The sequence below is a fragment of the Acartia tonsa genome, chromosome 3, assembly GCF_053477335.1.
Source record: "Acartia tonsa isolate MP-2025a chromosome 3, ASM5347733v1, whole genome shotgun sequence".
Lineage (NCBI taxonomy): Eukaryota > Metazoa > Arthropoda > Copepoda > Calanoida > Acartiidae > Acartia > Acartia tonsa.
In genome coordinates this window covers 32,398,514-32,422,404 of record NC_137262.1, presented here as the reverse complement: position 1 = coordinate 32,422,404, position 23,891 = coordinate 32,398,514, and the positions used below count along the sequence as shown (strand labels likewise).

General features: G+C 30.1%; 1 protein-coding gene across 1 annotated transcript in view; it reads left to right on the top strand.

Moving 5' to 3' along the window:
- Nucleotides 1-2,993: 2,993 nt before the first annotated feature.
- LOC145313924 (latrophilin Cirl-like) overlaps nucleotides 2,994-23,891 on the top strand; it is a 42,382-nt gene continuing 21,484 nt past the window's right edge. Inside the window, exon 1 of the mRNA XM_080153578.1 lies at nucleotides 2,994-3,252. Coding sequence (XP_080009704.1) covers nucleotides 3,189-3,252 — 64 coding nt within the window. The 5' untranslated portion in view covers nucleotides 2,994-3,188. The remainder of the gene's footprint in view (nucleotides 3,253-23,891) is intronic.

Here is a 23,891-nt window from a genome sequence, read left to right as displayed (position 1 = left end):
TTTTATAATTGAAGTTTCTCTATAAGCGACAATGTCTGTCTGTCTCTTTTTTGTAACGTCAAATTATCTCTCTATATCTATTTATAATAACTCTTTCAATATATGCATTTGCTTTCAGCCTTTCGTTTGAAAAAAAACCTCTGCCTCATTTGAACGTCTTTGTTCATGTTCTCTTTAGTGTTTTGTAAAAAGTGTACACCTGTTTATGAACCAAGACATCTCCCCTACTAATGCTATTATTTTTTAAAAAATCTAAAAATAATTTTTACTTAATCCTTGAACCCTGGGGATTAAACATAATACAAATAAAACCTCAATAATTATGGTAATACTACAGTTCTAAAGTCCCAAAAGCAACAACAGTATCACAGTATATGTAGATCAAATGTAGGTTATTATCAACGTGGATAGTTAAGTACACTAGATAACATATTTAGAGCAATGATAATGTGATTATATAAAAGCCATACTGATATGTAGTATTTTTTCTTGTATATAGTAGTAGTATGAACTAATTAAAACAAAGTAATTAGCTTTAATAGAATGACAATTAAGAAAAATACATCTTTTCTTAGTCTTCTATATTTAATTCTTTAAAATAAACATCAACTAACTGTATATATAGAACTTTATACAGACGTATGGATATTTTCAATTTGTTAGGTAGTTGAATTATTGATTGGATTCTCGAATCTCCACTATGATTTATACTGTAATTTTAGGGAATGAATTGACCATAGCACTCATTAATACATGAATGTGCTATTAGAAATGTGATAACTTATTTTAAAGGGAAGTTTAGATGGTTGGATTATAGTCAGGGATCTAAAGGGATAAGACATTGGCCGATAAATAATGTACATACTTAATTATTATACACAAATTATTTCTTCTGTAGAGTACAATTAGTAGTTGAAACGTTTTGATACTCAAATTAATCAACCAACAATCAAATTTCAATTAAAGTTATTAAAACTTTGGGGACTAGTGTAATAAACAACCCAATGTCACCTCCTCCCTGGGATTATAGACAGGGCTTATTCTTACCATATAAAGTTTCAAAATTTCATGGATGGAACACAGGAGATAATTAACATTAAGCAAAATTATCCTTCCTATAGATTGACATACATTTTAGATTCAATACATTACAAAAAATATTCAATATTAATTACAAAAATTTAGCTAAATGATTTCGTCCAATAAAAGCATAGTTTTTTTTACATTTATGTCATAAAGTTATAAGATCAATCTTGATCGTCCCTTACCACTGAACCGATTGATTTACTTTATTTCAAAGAACATTTCTACAGAGCATATTTTCATCTTTTTATTTGAACAAAGTAATAGTGTCTGACTGATTATGACGTAACAAAAAAAATAAGCCAATGTGAGGCCCCTATAAATTTTACCATTGGTCAATAACGGCCTCTCATTGGCTAATTTTTTTTTTGTTACGTCATAATCAGTCAGACACTATTACTGTGTTCTTTTATTTATATGCAAAAATAGTTTTGACTGGCTTAAATGTTGGAGAAATCTATGAGACAATATGGCATGATATTTCTCTAGGTGCTATTTCCTACCCCCCCCCCCCACCCTCCCCACGGATTATTATTGTTATTATTAAGTAAGATTAACAAAAGGAAAAAGGGGTTTAGGGAAGTGGGTTAAGCAGAAGCGAAATAGTTGAACAAAAATCAGGGAGGGGAGTGGGGACATTGGTCTGTTTATCACACTAGTCCCCAACGTTTCATAATAATTTTTTCTTGTCCGTTGTCTCAGCAACTTTGGGGACTTGAATTGAGAGTTCAAAAGTTTCAATCTCTAATTGTAATTTACATTAGGGTTAAATTTGTGTATCTTCATTGTACATCAATTTATAGGTCAATCACTTATCCCTTTGAATTCCTGGCAAAAGTTGGTGGGAAGGTGGGTGGGGTGGTGGGGTTGGTGGAAATTTTCTCAAAGTGGTCGCGAAATTTTGTATCTGAATGAAAGGTACTTAGATTATCAAGTGTAATTTAAAGCGTGTAGTATGCACGCACGTAGCTCTTGTGCGTGCATGCGTGTGTGTGCGATACGTTTTCATATTCCTAGGTATTAATGAGTTGGTTGCTAAAAATAAGTTTCTTGCTGTACTGTCCCGGCGAATTTTCTCTTTCTATCATTCTCTCTCTCTCTCTCTCTCTCTCTCTCTCTCTTTATGTATAAAAAGTTCTTATTATGAATCATTTTATACTCCCCGCTGATAAAGACTGTACAATAAAATTTAGTATTTGAACAAAAAATAAAATACATTTATAATCAGTAATTATTAATTGATGAAATAAAACCCTATTACATCAAAAGAATTCTAGCAAAATACAAATAAAATTTAACCTTATAAAGTTTAATAAAACATAGATTATATCATTATATATAGTCTAAACCCATGCTTTATGAAGAATATTTTTATATTATAACTATTAAAATTAAAAATCTCTATTTCTATTTCTATTTTTCTTTTTTTTGTTTACTGCTTATTTCGCCCCTAGTATCTAGGGGACCCTGAAGGAGGTCATAAAAATAGCACAATACCACCAAAAGACATTTTTAAAACTTCCTTAAAGGTACAACCCAAACTGACCAGCAATTTTGGAGATATTTCTCTTAAGACAAATCAATCTTACTACTGCATAGCATAGGATAAATGTGTTTTAATTAATTTTCAAAGGAGATTTCAAAGAATTTTTTAAAGGGCAGTCCTTTATACCTCTTTTCCCCGACAACAATAATACACACACACAAATTTCACCCACCCCCTCTCCATACTCCGTTGTAATAGAGAGAGAGAGAGGGATAGAAGAGAGAGAGCTAAAGGCACGGGAACCGACAGAGAGAAAGAGAGAGAGAGAGAGACGGGAAATGGGACAGCCAAGTTCCGTCCAAAAATGAATGGAGAGACACAATTTTGTACCGTACCGACCAATCAATCTGTCCGTCGGACCCACAGTAGTCATTTTCCTACAAGGCCAAAAAGAGCATAGACAAAATTAGATTTAAAAATCATAAAAATTATGAGTTAAAAAAAGAAATTTTAAACAATTTAGAAATGTGACAAAAATGACCAAATATAAATAAAAGTGAATATATTAATTATGGAAAAAAATAATTAATTATAAAATTTATGTGATAAATTTGAAAAAATGAAGTTTGATAAATTTATTCTTGCTTCATTTATCTTTTTGATAAATATACATTTTAATGAAGGTAAGTTTCAATAATTCTAATTATTTTCCAGTTTAAAAAAGACAAAAATTAATAAATATGACCTCTCTTTTTATATCAACCAAAATAATTTGGGTTAAAAAAGATGATATTGGAAAAAAAACATCTGTTTTGAAAATATTTAAGCCAAAAAAAGAAAAAAATTCCACTTTTTCTAGACACCAAAGATAAAAACTTATGTTTTAATAAATATTTTTTATTTATGTTTATTAAACGGAAATTGAATAAAATCAATATTTGAATAAAAAATCTAACAAAATTTTCATGGAAAAGAAAATATAAATATTAAAAAAAAAATTTACTCTAAAAATATTTATTAATATTAAGATCTATTCCAAAAAATGCTTCAAACAAGAAAATATTACAATATTTTGTATAAAAATAAGAATATAAAAATATGACAATAAAAATTGTATAAAATAGACATTTATGAAGTTAATAGTACGTTATACATATTCAAACTGCTTCTTAAATGCTGGCTTTGCCTTACATTTCTATTTTTACATTCATTTTATAATAAAAAAAATGTATTTTTTGTATTCCTTTGGTTTTTGATAAGCTCTCACGAAACCTCTCTTATTTTTTTAGTAGAATTTTAGTATGGCTTCGAAACCGATAGATTAATACCAGTTTTGTTACTAAGGGTTAACAAAACTGTTTTTAATTTCAATATCTGCGGAAGGCTGTCTATAATAAGATGCAATTTATAACTATTCTTGAATCCCTGGGCAGTCAATGTAAGAACTGGACTAATTCATATGCAAATTGTGATTTATGCCCCCATGGAACTTCTTACCCTAGCATAGACTATTGCTTCCCAAGAAAATAAATAGAGCAAGGAAATTTTTTTCCATAGATGGCAATGGTCTGTGATTTATGCCCTCGTTGAAATTTCCTTCGTTTGCATTTCTTAGCCTAAAAGTTTTATGTTAAACTAGAATTTTAATAGTTTATAGTTTTAATAGTACATTTGATAAACTTTATCACTATTTTCAGATTTAACAACCAAATTTGTCTGATATCAACGTAGATTTTAGATTGCTACTAGAAAGCTTTATCTACCACATAATGGTTATTTTTGGTTAACCTTAACTTTAACAGACATTAAAGTTAAAGAAGAGCTTTTTAAAGAGAGAGTAAGTTTATAAGGCTATTATTATATACCTAATTTTACTCTCTCTTTCTTTCTATCTCTCTCACACACTTTCTCTCTTCCTCTCTCTTTCTCCTTTCTTAGAGCCTATGGCCTATAATTTGAATAAAATTAGAATAATTACATTACATAATTAAGGCTCTACCGTAGCGAAGCATATGCAAAAATGTCAAATTAGTATGACTTAATTTTAACTCAATTGCCTGGCTATAAAGTTAGACCAATTTACATTTTAAATTATTCTTTTGTACCTAGTTCATTTAAAGGATATCAAAACGAGAAAGGGACATTTTTTCTGTAACAAAACCTAATTTGCCACCACAATTCAACAGTTTCTTTTCATTTTATGAACAAACTAACGTTAGTATGCAAAAATTAATTCAATTTTGATTTTAGAAATAAAATTCTTTACATTTGTAGCTCTAGATTTATTTCAATTTGTTTAAATCTGTAATTTTTTGAAAGAAAGAGAGAGAGAGAGAGAGAGAGAGAGAGAGAGAGAGAGAGAGAGAGAGAGAGAGAGAGAGAGAGAAAGAGAGAGAGAGAAAGAGAAAAAAAATGAAAAATAAAGAGATTAAGGCAAAATAAAATGCTGTCTTGAATTTAAGTATTTTTCAGGTATAGATCATATTACATTTTATTTAACAATAATATGCATGGATATGTGGGTTAATAACAGTTAATCTTACATAAAAGTTAGAACATAACATAAAAGCTTAATGATAAAACAATAAAACTTGTGCTACTATTAATTGATAGATTATTATTTGGATGTTGCACCAAATTTTCTTGTACTCTAATAAAGTGATTTTCGCAGCTGGCTATAATAAGGATACCCTTCCCCTCCAATCCTACTAGATGAACGATCAAAATGATTTTTTGACTGGCAGAAAAGCAAAAGGTTAAATTTCTAAACTTATGTTGGAAACTCCTTTAATTAAGAAAACAAATTTGAGATCCTGGAATTTGTAAAAGCTTCTTGAAAAGGATTAACTAGTAACAAATTATGCGTGGTAGCGAATCTTGTGGTTTGATTGTTAAGGGTTAGTTTTATAAGGAGTTTTGGATAAAATACATTCTTTTAATTTTTAAATAAATGTTAGCTGAAAATCGATGTATTATTACTTAGATGTTGCATCATATTTTCATGTACTTTGATAAAGTAAAACTTGCAACGGGCTAAAAAACGATTCCCAACATACACCCCCTTTTACCCCATCCACTTATTTCCTACTGGATGAACGAACTGCCTATTAACGAATTTCATGTTAGCAAGCTAAATTGACATAATATCCACGTATATTCTACATCCAATTTTGTTTTTAAGTGTAAGTTACATAAAAATTCCGTTTTTTAAATTTATGAATCTAATATCCAAACTTAAATGAAATTTGACATGACTCGCTCAAAAACAGTTTGAAGGATTTTTTTCAAAGACTTGTCAATTGCTGTAATCATAGAAAGTTGAATAAAAAAGGGATGAATATTACTTTTAATAATTGCTGTTTTAAGTTCCTTTTCATCTTAGATGTAGTTTAGTTGTAAGAATGAATATAGAATACGTGTAATAACAGGGAAAAATTTGTCTTCAATTTGCTAATATGGACTTCATTTATTGGTCAGTTTGTTTATTCAGTAGGACGGGAGAGGATAGGGCAAAGGGAGTTGATTGGGGGTGTCGTTACTTTAGCCAGCTACAAGTACCACTTTATTATATAGTATTTAGATTTTTGTGTAAGTGCTGCGTTACTCAAGGTCAAAATGATCCTTGTTGAGATTATTTCTTGTAAAAAATCAGTAATCAATTATATACCCCTGTTATAAAAGTTTTTGTTATTAAATATGTTTTTGGGATTATAATCAAGGTGTTTCATGCATTATACATCTGTACATGTCATCCAAGAATCATATGTTTCAATCAGGGGATGTACGTCAGTCTGTCTGTTCGTACGTGACAATGGAATTATTTTTAGAGAATTTGAGCTAGAAGCAGAGATCTTAAGGAATAAATTAATGTACATCCCTCATGATGTACATTAAAATTATTGGTTGAAAAGTCTTGACACTACAAGTTTGAATCAACCAATCATGATTTGATAAAAGTAGTGGTTAATAAAACGATTGAGAAAATGTATTTATAAAACTTTTATACTTTATATTTTAAAGTCTATTGTCCCATCCTTCAGAAAATATAAACATATTATTGTAGTTACGTTCAAAACTTTTCTTTATTAAAGAAAATACCCGATTCTTTAAAAAAAATTTCTATTGATGACAATACAGGCATGTTGCAGAAAGAAATCAAATATTGAAATTCTCTTTAGTTGACATATCCCTTCACGGTTCATTTTTATGTGTTGTTGCTCTACTTGAATTTCCAAAAATTTTCGACAAAAAAATCTTGGAGGGCAATTTACGAATTGAAGACACAAAAACTGCATCGAAAAACGATGGCTCAATTTTTATCCTTTTTTTGTTAAAATTTTTGTCAATTTTCCACTTGGTGCCTTCCTGCTTGTTTTTGTCACTTTGGAACACACGTCTTTTTATAAACCTTACTTTTAAAATATTGCGTGTTAAGTTGTTCTTACGAACAACCTTTTAAAAACGAATTAATTTTACTCCCACTTCAAATTCTTTCATAAAAAAAACTCAGAGATCGGCAGCCGTTAATCTTGAGTTTTGCTGGGTTGGATTCCAAACTGGTTAGTGTTGGGCATAAGGAAAAAGGATAAGAGGATGAATACTCACCCCTTTTTCATGGTAAAATACTACTTCCCCATCCCTAAATTTAGAAGCAGACGAAAATCAAAAACCGCCCAGGGCTTTTTGTAAGTCAATCATAAAAAATAATGTGAATAAAAAGAAAAGCGATATTTAGCAAACAGCCGTGGGCGGTCAGAATCAGCTGAATGTTCATTATGAAAAAAATTTCCCCCTTTTTAGAAATAGAAGGATTCATCTTTCATGAACAATTTTTTTTAAATAAAAATAAAATTCTATGTAATTTTTTAATTAAAACATTAAAACGAAAATATCTAATCTAATATTCTTGCCCTAAATATGGAAATAGTAAAAAGTAAAAAAATATTTTTTAAAATAATTTTTAATCCTCCCATTTGAAAAGTAGTGGAATTGTAATAAATTTTAGCGCGGCAAGAGCGCTAAGTAGGCCTCTAGGCCCACTGCCTATTTTCGTCTTCTAGTTGCTTCGATTCCTCTCTTTTATTTTTTTCTCTATGGTGTTGGGTCAGCTGTAACCACTGATTTTCTGCAAATTAGGCGGATTCGAGTATATTTTTAGCTGCAATAATTTTGAAAAAGGCCCAAGTTAAAGAATAAGTTGATAAATTTCTGTAGCTTAGTCAATGTGCGGCTGAGCACGGCTGCCGAGCCCTGAAAAATTACATTTTTATGTATCTTCCCCTTTTTGGGGCAATAATTTTTTTATTTAGTTTTCTCCCTCTCTAAAAATGTTACCAAAAATTCAACACCAGTAGACACACAAATATTTTAACAACTTATAAAATTATTAGGGTTCTGTTGAAATACTTAAAAAAAAGGGGTTTGTTAGCATGATATCTTTTATTTAAAATTTTAATATTTTTATGTAAAGATAAAGAAAATTGTTTTACATTTGTGCTGTAATTATATCCAGAAAGGAAAGGGACAATGGACTGTTTATTACACTAGTCCCTAAAGTTGTTTTAATAACGTTTTCTTACTTTTTAGCTTATCAACTTTGTGGTCTTTTAATGAATTTCGATTGGTTGATTATGTTGAGTATCCGAACGTTTCAACCATTAATTGTAATCCAAAGAAGAGGGAATTTTGTGTATCATCATTGGGGATGTACATCACTTTATCGGCCATTGTCTTATTCCTTCAGAATTATATCAACATAAACTCATTATTAGATTATCTCAAATGTGTTGTGTTTTAAATGATATATTTCATCTTTAGGAAAATACCATACATAATTAACTAACATTTATTAAGTCCAATGTATGTATAGGACAAATTCTCCTTTATGTCAACAATGACCACCTTTCTTTAATGCCATATAGTCGCCACAAAACATTAGAATTACATGTCGAGAAAATGCTTTAAATAACTATCCCATATGGGCCTCTCTCTTGAACCTAAATTAGCCTAAATTACGGAAATTTTGTCTCTGTTCTATGTTGTATGTCTTTTTAATTCTAGAGCATTTTTTCTTATATTTTTTTATATTGAATTTCATGATTTTAGTTAAAATATTTAAGAGTTAAACATCACTTGGAATTTGACAGTTTTTAAATGGTGTTTAATCACTCTCGCAAGATAATTTGATCTGTTTGTCATTCATTGAAACAAAATTTAATCCTTCTAGCTATTATGCAAGATGCGAATATGAAGCCATAGAAGTCTAATAGTGGGGTAAAAGATTGTTTACCCACCTCAAACTTTGAAACCCCTCTTTTTACCCTCGTTAAATTTTTAAAAACCTTTGAAACCTCTCATTTTACCCACTCTAAATAAAAGCTAGAACGAAACACTTTGTAGGTATGAAACATTAGCAAGCGTGATTGATTGGACACTTTTAAAATTTGTTTCGAATATATATTTTAGGATAATCTCTTTTTTAACCCTTTTTCTGACAATGACCATTTTTAATATCGAAGCAACTCTATGTTTAATGACTGACGTTTTTTTTCAGTTTTGTTAAACCTGTTTACATACAATTAAGTCGTTTAGATTGGCATTGTACCATTTTATTAAAGTGTTCCAAAAGGTCTTAATATTGTTTTGTATATTATAAGCTCCGCTAATTTTAAAACAAATGTTCTTGTTTATTATTTGGATTGTTGACAAGGCTTCTCTTTCAATCCGTTTACTGTTTTATGTTACAAAAAAAAGATTTATATTTTTCATCGCTTTTAAAGATTAATTCTTATTTTTAAGAAAAGAAAAAAGTTATTACAATGTCATAGAGATAAGTAAGACAGTTTGTCCTATGTGAACCTGTTTGTAAGATCAGTATACTTTTTTCCATTATGGCTTCGAAACAGATTATTATCCGCTGGATTAGAACCTTTTTTCAGCATTACTGAAAAAAACAAGTATAACATCGAACATTCCTAGAATATAAAGTAAAAATCATTAAATTATTACTAGTTTTGTTGACCCGGGACTTCGGCGGAAAGCTGTATAAAAAACGATGCAATAAATAACTATTCTTTGTAATACCAGCATTAATACTTTTTCTGTGAAAAATCTTATAGGCTTGGTTTTTTACTAATGTTCCTCTCTAGCACACAAGAACATCTAAATTAATGTTTTATTTGACAAAGTATCCCCAGTCTGACCTTTAGCCAGGGATACAGGGATAAGATTAATGATAAATCTTCCTCCATGATCTGAATTTCTACTATTTTTACGACAATTGAGAAAAAATATATCTTCCTCTCCCAAATCTTAAATTCTTTCTTCTTCGCTGTAGTTCGCTGTAGATTTGTTTATCTATCATTGTCATCTACCTCCAAGGATCTTTTTTTTATATACCATGCGAAGAGAAGTATTTTACAAATAAAAAATTTAGGACGAAAAATAATTCTACTTCTAGTTTTTCGCTATTATAACTTGACTCTAAATTGCATACTATAAAAATAACAGTTTCCATCGAATCATCCTTTTTATGTTTGTATAATAATACTTCATGTAGAAAAAATCAATCAATCAATTAAATCAATTATTTATTTTAGGTAAGTACCTGTAAAGATTTACAGAAATGCAAGTACCTGGAACAGTTCCCCACGTGCTACTGGTGTGTGTCGGGTGACACACTACGACAAGTGTTGGAGACCCAAACCTTGATGTTGTCTCATTCATAAAAGTGTCATGTGTGACGTCATAAAAATACGTCTGAAAAGGAGGGATGACAGGAGAAGTTGGAAAGAAAACCCCTAAAAAAGCAATGGATAATAGACGTATTTTTCCTTCCACATCTCTGCTTTTATTGTTTTAATCTTGACTGTTCTGTCCAAAAAAAATTTTTTCTTGATATCTATCCATGTTTTACAATATGTGTGTAACTGTAATGACCATTTATCTTGTTTCTTTCAAGCACAAACATTATTCCTCAATATATTATTCAAAAAATAATTATTTTTCAGTATTGCTTCGAAACCGATTAATGTCCGCTAGATTAGAATCAGTTCTAAGCCCTACTTAAAAATCATGTATCGCATTATATAAAAATGTACAATCTTAAATTAAAACTAGTTTTTTAGCCTGTGCCTTCGGGATGTCGGGTCTAACAAAACTGGTTTTAATCTTATAACTGTACATTTTTATGTCCGCGGAAAGCTGTTTTTAGTACGATGCTATAAATAACTATTCTCCTAAAGTCTTAATTGATGTTTGAAAACAATTACTTCAATTTTTAGTTGTGTAGATTTTCTATAGCTTAAAGCGTACCTTTGGTCTTTTAATTTTAGAAGTGCGGCTATTCTATAGGATATATCTATGTTTATTTAAGCCACTTTTCTTTCAACTAAAACATATGAAATAAGCATTAATATCCATTACTAAAATATGTTGTTATGGCAAATAAGAACAGTTAAAAATTACTTTTAAATTGAAAAGCTTTAAAAATAAATGTCTAAATTTTCAGGTCATTTTGACAATATATTGAGAATCTTTTTCTAATAGTTTTTACCGTTGTTCTGAATAGTTGGGGAATTGAATTGAATCCAGTATAGTCGATAGTTACTTTTTTTAATAGCACATCTTTATGAGTTATATATCACATAACCAATCGACCGATTGATTCTCCTTGACAGGGAAGTTCCTTATATGCCCTTGAATGGTTAATAGTTGTATTGAGGGAGGGTCATGTCACCCCCATTGAAAAATGACCCTGTAAATAATTCCCCCATCCCACAAAAGAATATTTTACTGTTAAGAAAAATTAAATCAAATTGTTGAGGCTATATAATAATTGCCAAATAGGAAAATTATTAAATTCTGATTCACTTCTTAACTACACAAGAGTCCACCCAAACTCCCCACTGGTGAATGCTTTAACTAATGTATATAGTAATTATTGTTGAAATTGGAATGACACAAATAATTGAATGCCTACTTCGTCTTTACAAATGGATTTTTAAATTAATTTTGTTCAGACAAAAAGCTTCTAAATCAAGTGTTTTTTTACAATAGATATTTAAGATTTGAGTCATGTTTTGAAAAATGTATTTTGTATCAGTTTCCAGGTCTTTATTTTTTATTTAAAAAAACTGCATTATTATCGTTACTAGCAGCTACGCCCCTATAGGCCTCTAAGGGCAAGTAAAATATTTTCTTTGCAGTCTATGTTAAGTTCAGCTGTTTACCAAAAAATAACTAGGCAGAGCTAGTTTACGGATTCATGGTAATTTCTCTTGGGAGGGTTTTGGTATCGTCCTCAATATAGCTATATACCTTCCCAGTATCCTTCGATACAGGTATACACACACACACACACACACACAGATCCTGATACTTTTTTATAAGGAATACTGCATTAAAGACATTATTATTTAAGTTAAGTCTTACCTTGATATAATAACAGTAGAAAATTTTGAAATATGTTGAAAACCTAAAGATTTGAAATTTTCTATACTTTTCCTTTTTATGGTAAAACCTTTCTAACATTATCCTGGTTCTTTAGACGCGTGTCCTGACTATTGTTCAATATAAACCTGGTTCTATTATGATTAATACAATAAAATTACAGCATACTTTTTACTGCAACTGCTTCAAATTGTACAGTTATATGATATCAACTTAGAGTCTCTAGGAACGGCCAAGCTTTAATGAAACCAATTTGCAATTTTCCTCGCAGAAAACTTTGTTCGAGTGTGTGGTCCAATAATTTCAGGGAATGTAAGGATAGGTAGATAATTTCAAGATTTTGGTGGATTTTTTGTCAATTTGATCGATGATTTTTAAAAATTGAATTGATTTGAAATGACAACATTCCAAAAAATGAAGCTTACTCTGTTAAACAATTTGGGGTAGCTATATCTAAAAACTCGACAAAAGTCGAAGTATAAGAATCAGACAATTCATAAATAATAATTATTAAAGCCTTGCTTATGCCAAAAATCGACACAACCCGTTTACTAGATTAAAAGTAACAAACGGACAAACAACCTTCTACTTTAGTATCAGATAAATTGATAATATATGAAATACTAGAGTTGGCTCGATATAATTATCTCCCTATTGGCTAGTTTTCTATATGCATATCTATTTCTCAATAAATCTATTTTCCTCACCCGGCATTACTATCTAAAAGAAAGTAAATATTTAATAATCTAAATGATTTTAAAAAGATTTTTTAAATTATATTTTTTTCTTTACATTACCATCACCAAAGGGTTAATGATGATGATTACAATTTTAGTTTGATATTTGAACACACAAAGTGTCGCCACAATCGAATTCTTTTAAAATAGAGTTTTCTTAAATTTATTATATTATAAATCTAAATTTTCTTTTTTATGATTAGAAATTAAATACATTGATATAAGGTAAATAGCAACATGAAATTAAAAAAAGGAATTTATTTTTAATAAAGTAAAATAATGGGTCTTATCGTTCTGGGCAATGAGAGTTTATTATGGATTATTGGAGCACTATGAGTTTTAAACAAATATTCCTTGGAAAATTTGAGCTCGTTTATAGACATTTATTTCCTATATAGATCTGACATGGATCTTGAAGCAATTAAGCAGGCCGTTTTGTACATGTTAAAAATTGGAAAATTTCATTAAATAAAAGTTATCGCAAATATACTTAGTAAATAATTATAATTTAAGTTGTATATAGCTTAACAAGTTGAAATACAAGATGTGTTTGTGTATATTGCATATATTACAAGAATATACATATATATTGGAGCACAGCTACTATATAAGTTGTCCATAATATTGTATAAAAATCAGTCAACAAACCTTTACACACTATGTACACGTATGTAATCAATTATGACTTTCTCAATATATAATCAGAGATCTAAAGGGATAATACAATGGCCGATAAATCCCCTATGGCCGATACATCCCCTTTGACTATACACAAAATTACCACTTGTGTCGATACAATTAGTGGTTGAAACGTTTGGACACCAACCAACCAATAAAAATTCAGTAAAAGTCCCCAAAGTTGTTAAACCATTGAATGAGAAAACATTATTGTAAAACTTTGGGGACTAGTGAAATAAATTTCATTCTCTGCTTAGTTGTCCTTGTTAAATTACTTGTGTATATCTGTATTTGAATTGCTTCATAGTTTGATTAGATATTATAATTCAGAACATCATAATAACAATATCGTAGTATATATAGCAATCAAAGAAGGGGATATGTGTTCTAAAATCCTTTAATTTTCGCTGGATATTCCTTTAAAGTGTTTAAACAATCAGGGAGGGAGTTGACATTAGGCTTTTTATTACACTAGTCCCCATAGTTTAATTGAATTTTGATTGGTTGATTCATGAAGTTGAGTGTCTGAACGTTTCAACCATTTATTGTAATCTACAGATTGGGTAATTTTGTTGTATCATCATTAGGGATATACACCAATTTATCGGCCATTGTCTTATCCCTGTAAAACAATAAATATATTTCTTTTTTGTCAAAAAATCATTTTGGGTATACTCATCTAAATCTGTGTAAATATGATGTTAACTAGTTTAAATTCAAGATTGGCATTCGAAGCAACACAATGGGTAGTATCTTTCAAATTGGAATAGGACCTCTCAAACCCCCCTTTAATCCGTTACTGTCATTCACTTCGTAACCCCATTAGGTTTATTTTTTATTAATTTAGCTGCTATTTGAGATTGATGTCTGAAGTTTTCATCTGTAATTTGATTGTCTTTTATTTTTTTTTATTTGTTATCTAACGTCTAAGCTTCTTTTAATGGTTATTTATTACATGGCTTACATTGTATGTTTAAATGCCTATAAAGATTTTCAAGAGGATATCTGAGAAGAAAAAAACTTTGAGAGGGAGGTTTTAGCTACTCCATAGGCGATTAATGGGATATATCCTCTCAATGTGTTATACATTTCTATATTTCAACACATTAATATAACTTAATTATAGATTTATATTAAATATATTTTATACAGAATTAGGCATAAAGATTATCAAAAAAGAATTACCTATAGAATAAGATTTAATTAAACTTTTCTTCCAATGAAATTGAGAAATAGTTCATCCATTTTGTACGGAATTCAAATATTTAGCCTATAAGTATCTTATTTTTGGCTGTAAGTCAGTTTTTCTTCATGTGCTAAATCCCTTACAATACTGCATATCAGGGAGGGAGGGGACATGGGCTGTTTATTACACTAGTCCCCAAAGATTTATCATAACGTTTTCTTATTCGTTTGCTTAAAAACTTTGGGGAAAATTTGATGATTTTTGATTTTTGGTTGAGTGTCCAAACGTTTTAACCTCTAATTGTAATCTACAGAAGGCGTAATTTTGTGTATAATCATTAGGGTCGGAAATGTACATTGTCTTATCCCTTTAGATCCCTGACTGCATATGCGTTTTAATTTATTGAATTTATTTATTAAATTTAATTAGATGATTGATTTAATCTGAATGTCATCTTACAATAACAAATTTATTTTAAAATTCAAACAAGGGTAATAATGAATGATATCCATATAAAGCGCAGCAATAATAATGCTGACTAAAAGAACAGTAATGTTGTGGGTATAAAGCAAAATTTAATAAATCATAATAATAATAAGATACTAATAACGAAATAAGCAAATGAAATTATTACAAAAAATATTTTTTAATTTTAAAAAAAATTGTTACTTTTTAAGTGGGTATAAATTTTAAGTTAAGTGTTCTTTTAAGACTGCAACAGATTACTTTTAATTACATAGCTTGAAATTATAAAATGTTTTAAAATAAAGATTATGCCTATGCAATCATTATAAGCATTACTAAATCCCACTTTTATATCAATTCATTTTATAAATCTATAAAAATATAAAACTCGTCGTTTAACTTAAAATTGTCTCTTCCTGATTTCGTATAAACTTTATTCCTGCAAGCATGTAAAAGCCCCATGTTGTATGTGTGCCGGTTGCCCAAAGGCAGCCAATGACTACATATTATTAGGTTTAGGTATCTTAGAATCCGCAGGGATAGAGATAGTTATTCAAGAAAAAAATATGCAACTTTCGTAGAATGCATAGAACACAAGTTGAGCTATAAAATAGAAACCTCTATCTACTATATAAAATTAAGAAAATCTTTCCAAATCATCTGAGGGGGGGAGGGGGTTTACATGTATCAAGTTGGCATTACGTATTAAGGGGCAATTACCAATTTTAAGAAATGGGGCTGGGTGGGTGGGGTTGGAGGGGTTGAAAGTATTTGAGGGGGGCAATTACCAATTTGCTTACGCTCCAATTCGCAGCTGTGTTGCTCATTTTCAGGGAATAAATATCTATGGGTACAAAAACTACAGGTTTATCCAAATAATAAATACTATAAAAGTTGATGGATAGGAAAAAAATATTCCTTAAATCTTTTTATTTGTTAAAATAACAGGGAGCGAACACTGTAAGGTAAATTTTACTGGTCAACTAGCTTATTTAGACACACAATCTCTCATTTATTGGCTCAAAAACTTGTTCATTGTCTTATCCCTTATGATTATAGTTTCCTTCTTTAAGTAACAAATCCTTGATTTGATTGCAAAGCTATCCATCTCACCCACTCCAGCAGTTTTTCCTTCAATTATTTGGCAGTTTAAATCATACTGACAGTATATTGGCAGTAAAGAAAGTTACCTGCCAAAATTTTGCTACAAAATTTTAAGTTTTCAAAATATATGTGGTTTTAAAAGCTGTGTTTCAAATAACTAAATATTCAAATGTGTAAATTAAGATCTCGAAAACTGTTATTCTAAATGGTTAAAAGTTTACAGGGGAGCTTTGTAAGAGTCTGATTCAACGCTAGTTTGGTAATGGGGGGGGGGGGGGGGGTAGGTGTAAATTTGAAAATAGCAATAATTTAGTTTATTAATTTTATCACGATATACTTGCTGCGTTACTTAAATATCATTTTTAAAAGCGAAGCTTTTCTATAATTTGGGTCGGTCGGTCCGTCCGTACGTCCGTCCGTCCGTACGTCCGTCCGTCCGTCACGGATAGCTTTTTTCGTTAATTTAGACATGTTAGAATTGTCCTATTGATTTCAAATTTTGCATGGTGATTCCTTTAGTAGTTAGGTACGATTTAGAAAGCGTAGCAACTCTATAATCATTACCAAAATGTCCGTACGTCCATATTAAACATGTTGATTTTTTTTACTTTTTTAAATAGCTTTTTTCGTTAATTTAGGCATGTTAGAATTGTCCTATCGATTTTAAATTTTGCATGGTGATTCCTGTAATAGTTAGGTACGAGTTACAAAGCGTAGCAAATCTATGTCAGAATGTCCAGAATGTCCGTACGTCCATTTTAAACATGTTGATTTTTTTTACATTTTTAACAACAAATTTGTATGTGACCTAATTATCCGATTGGTCTGATTTTTGGTATACTGATTCCTGGGACAACAAAGTACAATATTATCAGCGAAGCAACTCTATAATCAAGTCCTAAAAATGTAAGTATGTCCATAATCATTATCCTGTATCAAGCAGTTTTTCAACAAATTTATTTACAATTTTGCTTTGACTCTTATACATTCGCATTCTGATTATTCAGTTCTGACATTATACAAGTGTTAATGTCCGTTTGTCCTACCGTTTCAGAGCTTCGCTTTTATGGATGTTGTCATCCTTGTTAAATTCTAATTAAAACTATTTTTCTTAAAACCTAAAAAACAAAAATTATTTCAGCAAGCCACCAAATTTCTATAAAGTTTTTTTTTGCAAATTCTTTCAACACCTAGGATGTTAATTAAAAGAAAGTTTCTCCACAAATTTTGGGGGCAATTTAGAATTATCCAAGCTTCAAATTTTAAAATTTTCTGATTCTAAGGAATTTTGTTCTTTTTGAGGCTAAGGGGGCAATTATGTGGATGAAAAACTTTTTCTTTTTTTGACCATTTTTTTATATGTATAAATCGACAGTGTATAGTAGGTTATTGTCATGTATAATGTGTTATTAACATTTTTGGTCTTTTATGTTAAATTTTCTTTTTTGGAAGCGGAAGAAACTCAATAACTATTGTATGTCTGTCCAGTAAAAAATTGTCCATAAATGTATCATTTAGTCGGTCGACACAAACGTATAAAATTCTTTGTCAATACATCTAAGTTACTTCGCAATTAGTTACAATTACTTACAGCTATTACGCCATTTCCATCTGAATCCTTGGTTTAAGTAATAGACCTTGCAAGATCATGCATATTATTTTAAATCATGCATTAAAAATAAGACTAATGTTGCTAAAAAATTAATATGACGACCCTTTAACCTAACCAAGGTTTATCCTTTGTCCTAAAGTCTTAATTTTAACTCATAATACACTACTGTTCAACTTTATTTTAAGCTTTGATTCAACTGTGATAATTTGCTATGACACGTCTCTAGAAACAAACCCCCAAACCTTTTAGCTCGTGTGCTTTTAACATTTATACAATAATCACAATAAATAAAACTAGCAAAATCCTTTTTTGTTTTAACCATGTAACATTTGTATTAATTATATTCTATTATTTAGGTAAGTTTTACAAGAATTTAACAGAGATTTGGAAAAAAATCCTTGTACAGAAAATCTGTTTTGCTTCCTACTTCTTCGCCAGTCAAAAGTAACTGTCGAATATCATATTTTAAGAACAGAAGGGCATTTTTTCTCATCTGTAATTGTTTGGCTTAGTTTTTTATGTCTTTTGCTTTAACATCTTGCAAATAAATGGTATGACTTTTTGTGTGTGTGTGTGTGAGTTAGAGACTAAATGTTGTATGTGCTTTAAAATGCCATAAATAAGTGTTCACCACTCATAAATCATATCTAGAATACCTACCTCTCCTTTACTACAGGGATCTAGAGGGATAAGCCAAAGATTTATTGGGATGGTCCGGAATTAGGTACAGAGTATTGTAAATGTATTTCCCGTATAGCTTTCAAACTGTTTTAGATTACAACTGGTTAGGAGCCGTTTTTTTCACGAATAATAAAATAAAAAAATCATTAAATTTATACCACTTCAGCCACTCTGGGCCATCAAAACTAGAATTAATGTATATTTCTATCCGCGGGAAGCTATCTATAATACGATGCGATAATAACTATTATTATTGAAAAGTCATATACATCTTGAAATGTCTACTCCCTGAGAAACAAGCCATTACTAAACAGAGATTCAAATAAGTAATAATTCACAAATGAAAAAAGGTTTTCCCTCTCATGTGCTAAGTTTCTTAGTTTAGGGTTTGTGGAAATTTTTATATTATAGTTTTACATAATCTAGTTTCTTAGACTCGCTAGTCGTTGCAAAAAGGTGGGTTACAGCTTTTAATCCTTTTATGACTGTACCATATAACTTTTAAAATATAAATAAAAAAGCATCCAACACATAGCAAACTTGACCTAATTGTCCATCGCTAACTAAACCTTAATATTTTTGAGTATCCAACCCATATTAGGATTGAACTATTATTTTAGGCCATAATTATATTCTAATGGTTTTTGTAAATGTTTTTAAGTATCTAACCCTTGTTGAACTTGAATTAATGTTTTAAGACTCATATTCAAATGTTTTTGAAGACCAAACCCAAGTTGAAATGGTTCATAAGAAATGCCTAGCTCATCATTTTCAATATTATTGTCATACATTACAGAACAATAAAATATTTTAGCCAAATTTAAAATGTTTAATTTTTGCTGTTATTAAATCAACATATCTTGAGACCTAATGTATACAGAGCAATATAGTTCACTGATTTAAAGGTATAAGACATTGGCCGATAAATTGATTTACATCCCAACGAAGATACACATAATATCCCCTTCTTTAGATTAAAATTAGTGGTTAAAGCATTTGAACACTCAACTTAATAAAGCAACCAATCAAAATTTTTCAAAGTCCCCAAGGTTGTTAAGCCATCGAACAAGAAAAAGTTATTATAAATCTTTCGGGACTGGTGTAATAAACAGCCTATTGTCCCCCCTCTCTCTGAATATAGTTGTATTTTAATATTAAAATACTTAACCAGTCTCTTGATGCAACAATATTATTTGCGGGTTTTAGGAAACACTTTTATCCCAAAGGCCTCCCGCTAGTTTTGCAAAGATATTTCTGGCAAAAAACGGCGCGAAAAAGCGTTCGACTATGACAAGTATCTTGTGTAGCTTCTAATACTCATTCATACTAATTTGTTACTTTTGACGAATCGTTCCCAGTTTGTGCTGGGTGGGTTGGGAGGCGAGGCGAGAGCTTAGCTGGGGTGTGAAACCAAAGTTGCTAATTATTAAAAGTGTTTTTTTGGGCAGTATGAATCATAATCATAGAGGTAGAAATGAAGCCTGGGAAAAAACTAAAGTGCCTAAAACAATTTTGAAAGTCCAGATAAATCTTTATTGCAACATTTTTTTTACATAATCATGCTTTTATTGTTGTCAACAAAGAAAATAATTAAAACAATTAAAGTTGAACTGTTGAAGGCAGATTAGATGGTTTTAGATATCATACCTCATCTAAGGGTTGTCGTTTTCTGGGTTCATTCATCTAAATTTTTACACAAAATGTTAACTGTTTTGTACAAACATACCCCTGGCTGATGTGAAGTGGTAAAGGGTGGGTTTGTTGGGTCCACTTCCTAGATTTTGACACCTCGTATGTGTTGCCACCTTGGATATGATGAGGGTCCCTGGAATGACAACTTGGGGCTAAATATCATGTGATCCTGTGAGTTGGACAAAGTGCCTCAAAAATCAGCCATGTGACGTAATTTAAATGAGGGAGATGAGAGGAGAAGTGGGAAAGAAAACTCCTAAAAAAGAAATGGATATTCCCTTCTTTTTATGACGTCAAAAGGCTGATTTTTTAAGACACTTTGTCCAGCTACCTCTGTATGCGAAGGGGGAGCGATGGAAAGAAAGATAGCATAAAACCATCACAGGAATTGAATCTAAATAATAAAATAGCATTAAACCACCCCTCGACCTTTGCAAAGCTTCCCTTGGATTAAGAACTCAATTGGTTCGGTTGTTATTGAAATCTGAAGCTTCATATAAAAACCTTACCACTTTATACAATAGGATAAGATTAATGTAGTTGCAATAATGAAATGTAATTGAAATTAAAATTCGCAAAGTGTAGAACATAAATGATTAAAACGAAGCTTAACTTTAAAAATATGCTTTTACTTTAATCAAATTTATCTAAAGCGAGCAAATCAAAATTTTATACGAAAATCAAATGTAACTTAAAATTTTTCCATTTCTCTCTCTCTTGCTTTCCATATTTTCATATCTAGAAAATTTATGTAACTGAATTTTCTACCCTTGCATCTAGTGAAGGTCATATTGTATAAATGTATCCTATTAAACATAGAAGTATTTTGTTGTTATATTTTCGACATGCTTTATATCGACATCATTTTGATTTAACAAATATATAATATGTAATAAAAAAAAACCAAGATTAAAAGCCGGAATAAGGTATAGACAACAAGCGATATAATTCTAAAATAATATTTGGGGGTCAGGTAAAAAGGTCGTCAATTTTACTATGCGTTGCCCCCAAACGACAGCTGAAAATCACATGTAAGTTTCGTGATTTTTTTGATTTTTTTTCGTTGTTGGCATTAGCTGGATTAAGGGCTATGTTTACAAGAATAAAATACAAGGTGAATAAATAAAATGATCATCTTTCTTTTTACAGTCATGACTTTTAACCCTAAGCATGATAAATATACTTACATTTTACAGAATAGAAGAATAATGAGTGTTTAATAAATAATATTCAGTAAAGAAATGTTAGATGCCAATTTATAAGTCTTTAAATTTAACTTGAAATTCAAGCTTCAACAATTTCCAGCTATCCAGAATCTTAGGAATCAATAATTTATTGTCCATTGTCTTATCCGTCCATACCAACTTTTACTAAAGTATCAATCATAACTAACTACCATGGGTGTAAAAACCATACAAAAATTTAAGACGTGATTTGAGAGGCGTTTTTGGCATACTTTTTATTAAATGTATGTTTTGTTTTTGTTTATTAAGCAAAACTGATAGTAGGGACAAGTAGCTTCATTGGCCATTTAACATTTTCTGTTAGGGTAAAGTATAAAGGGTAAAGTTTGGAGGTTATATTGACAGGGGAAAATTTGTCTTCAATTTTGGTTGCTAACCTTATCATTTATTGGTCAGTTCGTTCATCCAGTGAGAGGGGAGGGAATGGTGTACAGAGGTTGGTTTGGTGGTCTTGTTATTTTTTAGCCAACTTTAGCCACTTTATTAGAATTCTGGTGCAACATCCAAGTTATAATATATCGATTATTGCATCAAAATTTTGAATAATTTATCCATTTCGAGCATTTCATCAAAATTCTTAAGAAATCAATTTTGCTTGAAAATTATTTTGTCTTTGACCATCATTGCAATGGAACAAAGGCGTGTCATAGAAGAAAGTCATTTTTATCATCATTGTCGCCAAAATAGGGGGGCGCATTCTAAAAATACTAAGAAAATAGCAATCTAGTAGAAGAAATAGTACAAGTAATCGAATGCCATTTTAGTGTAATATTAAGGTTTAAATTTCAAAAAAGCAACTTAAAAATTTTTGTGTGTCTTTTTGAGAATTAATGAGCGATGAACTTCTCCAATAAAAACAGTTATGGCTATACTGGAAATTTTAATTTGTGTATATTGAAAAAAAATTAACACTTTAAAATTTCCAGATTAAACCCCCATGCAGAATTGTTGTCATTTGTCGAGTAGAAGAATGGTAAGAAGTGTATTTAGAATTTATGCAAAACTTATTATATGATTGATGTTCGGCCTTTGTTTGCCTTTTTAGTAGCCAAGCTCCTCATTGATCTATTTATTAATCGATTATATTTTTATGTCAAGCTCTTAAGATATGTTCTTTTTTTGCAACGGAAGAATGGCAATTTTTCAAACAGTTATTTATTTTACATTTTTGGCAACGGGAACAATTTTTAATTTTAAATTTAAATTTTTGGAACTAGGTCTAATATTTTCATTATATCAGTTTTATTTTATATGCTCTACGCTTACTTTGGAAGTAATCATCATTGTTTCTATGCTATCGTTGAATGCATTTACAAAGACAGCATTTTGGTCGTGCCGTTGTAGAAATTCAATTTCTAAGCAATGCAATATGACTTTTTATGTAGCGGAGCTACTCTATTACCAGTGAATGTTCGTATGGCCGACAATGAAAGTATATGTATAAATATATGATCTAGATAACTACCTGGATTCAGTGTTAGGGATCTTTTCGTCTGCTAGCCAATTGCTTTCTGCTATTTTTGGCGACTTGGCTGTGTTAATTTTTACGACGCCATTGGCTGATATTCAAAGACCCCATTGAAAGTCGGAAGAGGGTCCACTGGGTCGCAGTTATTTAACTTCTTCCCCCTCTGTTGATTTACTTTAATTGTCCGATTATATACTGACGAGTAGACGGTCTCTGTTCAGCAGTTTTCTTTAACTGTCTACAGCCACTTGTAGATAAATAGTTGTTATTTGCATTGCTATGCTACTTTTGGACAAACCTGTTTTTATTTCTTGTTTTTTTTGTCTTCTTGACAAGTAAAGGAATTAATTTCTATTTGAAGATAATCAAACTCTTAACATCTTTTTTTTATAGAATTAAATTGGTAGATCACGACTTAGATTTAGGAAAATGTTTATTTAATTAACAATGTTCAGGTTTACGGATATGGTAGGCGGCGAAGTTATAAAGTCATTATTAGAATTGCGTTACATATTAGTAGTATATTTTTAAAGCAAATTTGCTCTTTTCAAATACAATGAAATAAAGATTTATCCTAGACATAAGTATTCTATGCAGACAAGTGGCTTTGTCTTTAAATTTTGGATAAAAGAATAGTTATAATAAATACTTAACCGCGATATTTTCAAAAAAGCTCCGCCATCAAATATTATACTTTTCATAACGCAGGGTAACCAGGGGATAATACAATGGAAGATACATTGATGTGCATTCAATGTACACATCCAAATATAATGAACAAAATAACCATTTTTGAAGATTATAATTTTGGTGGAAACCTTTAAACACCAATGGATTGTACCATCCAATCATGATTTTTAAAATGTACTCAAAGTTTTAAGCTAACGAAGTAGATTATGTGCTTTTAAAACTTTGGGGACCAGTAAAATTTATAGTCAATCATCCTTTTTCCCCCTGTAAAATCTGAGATTAATGATAATTACGTAAAAAATATTCTATTTTTTT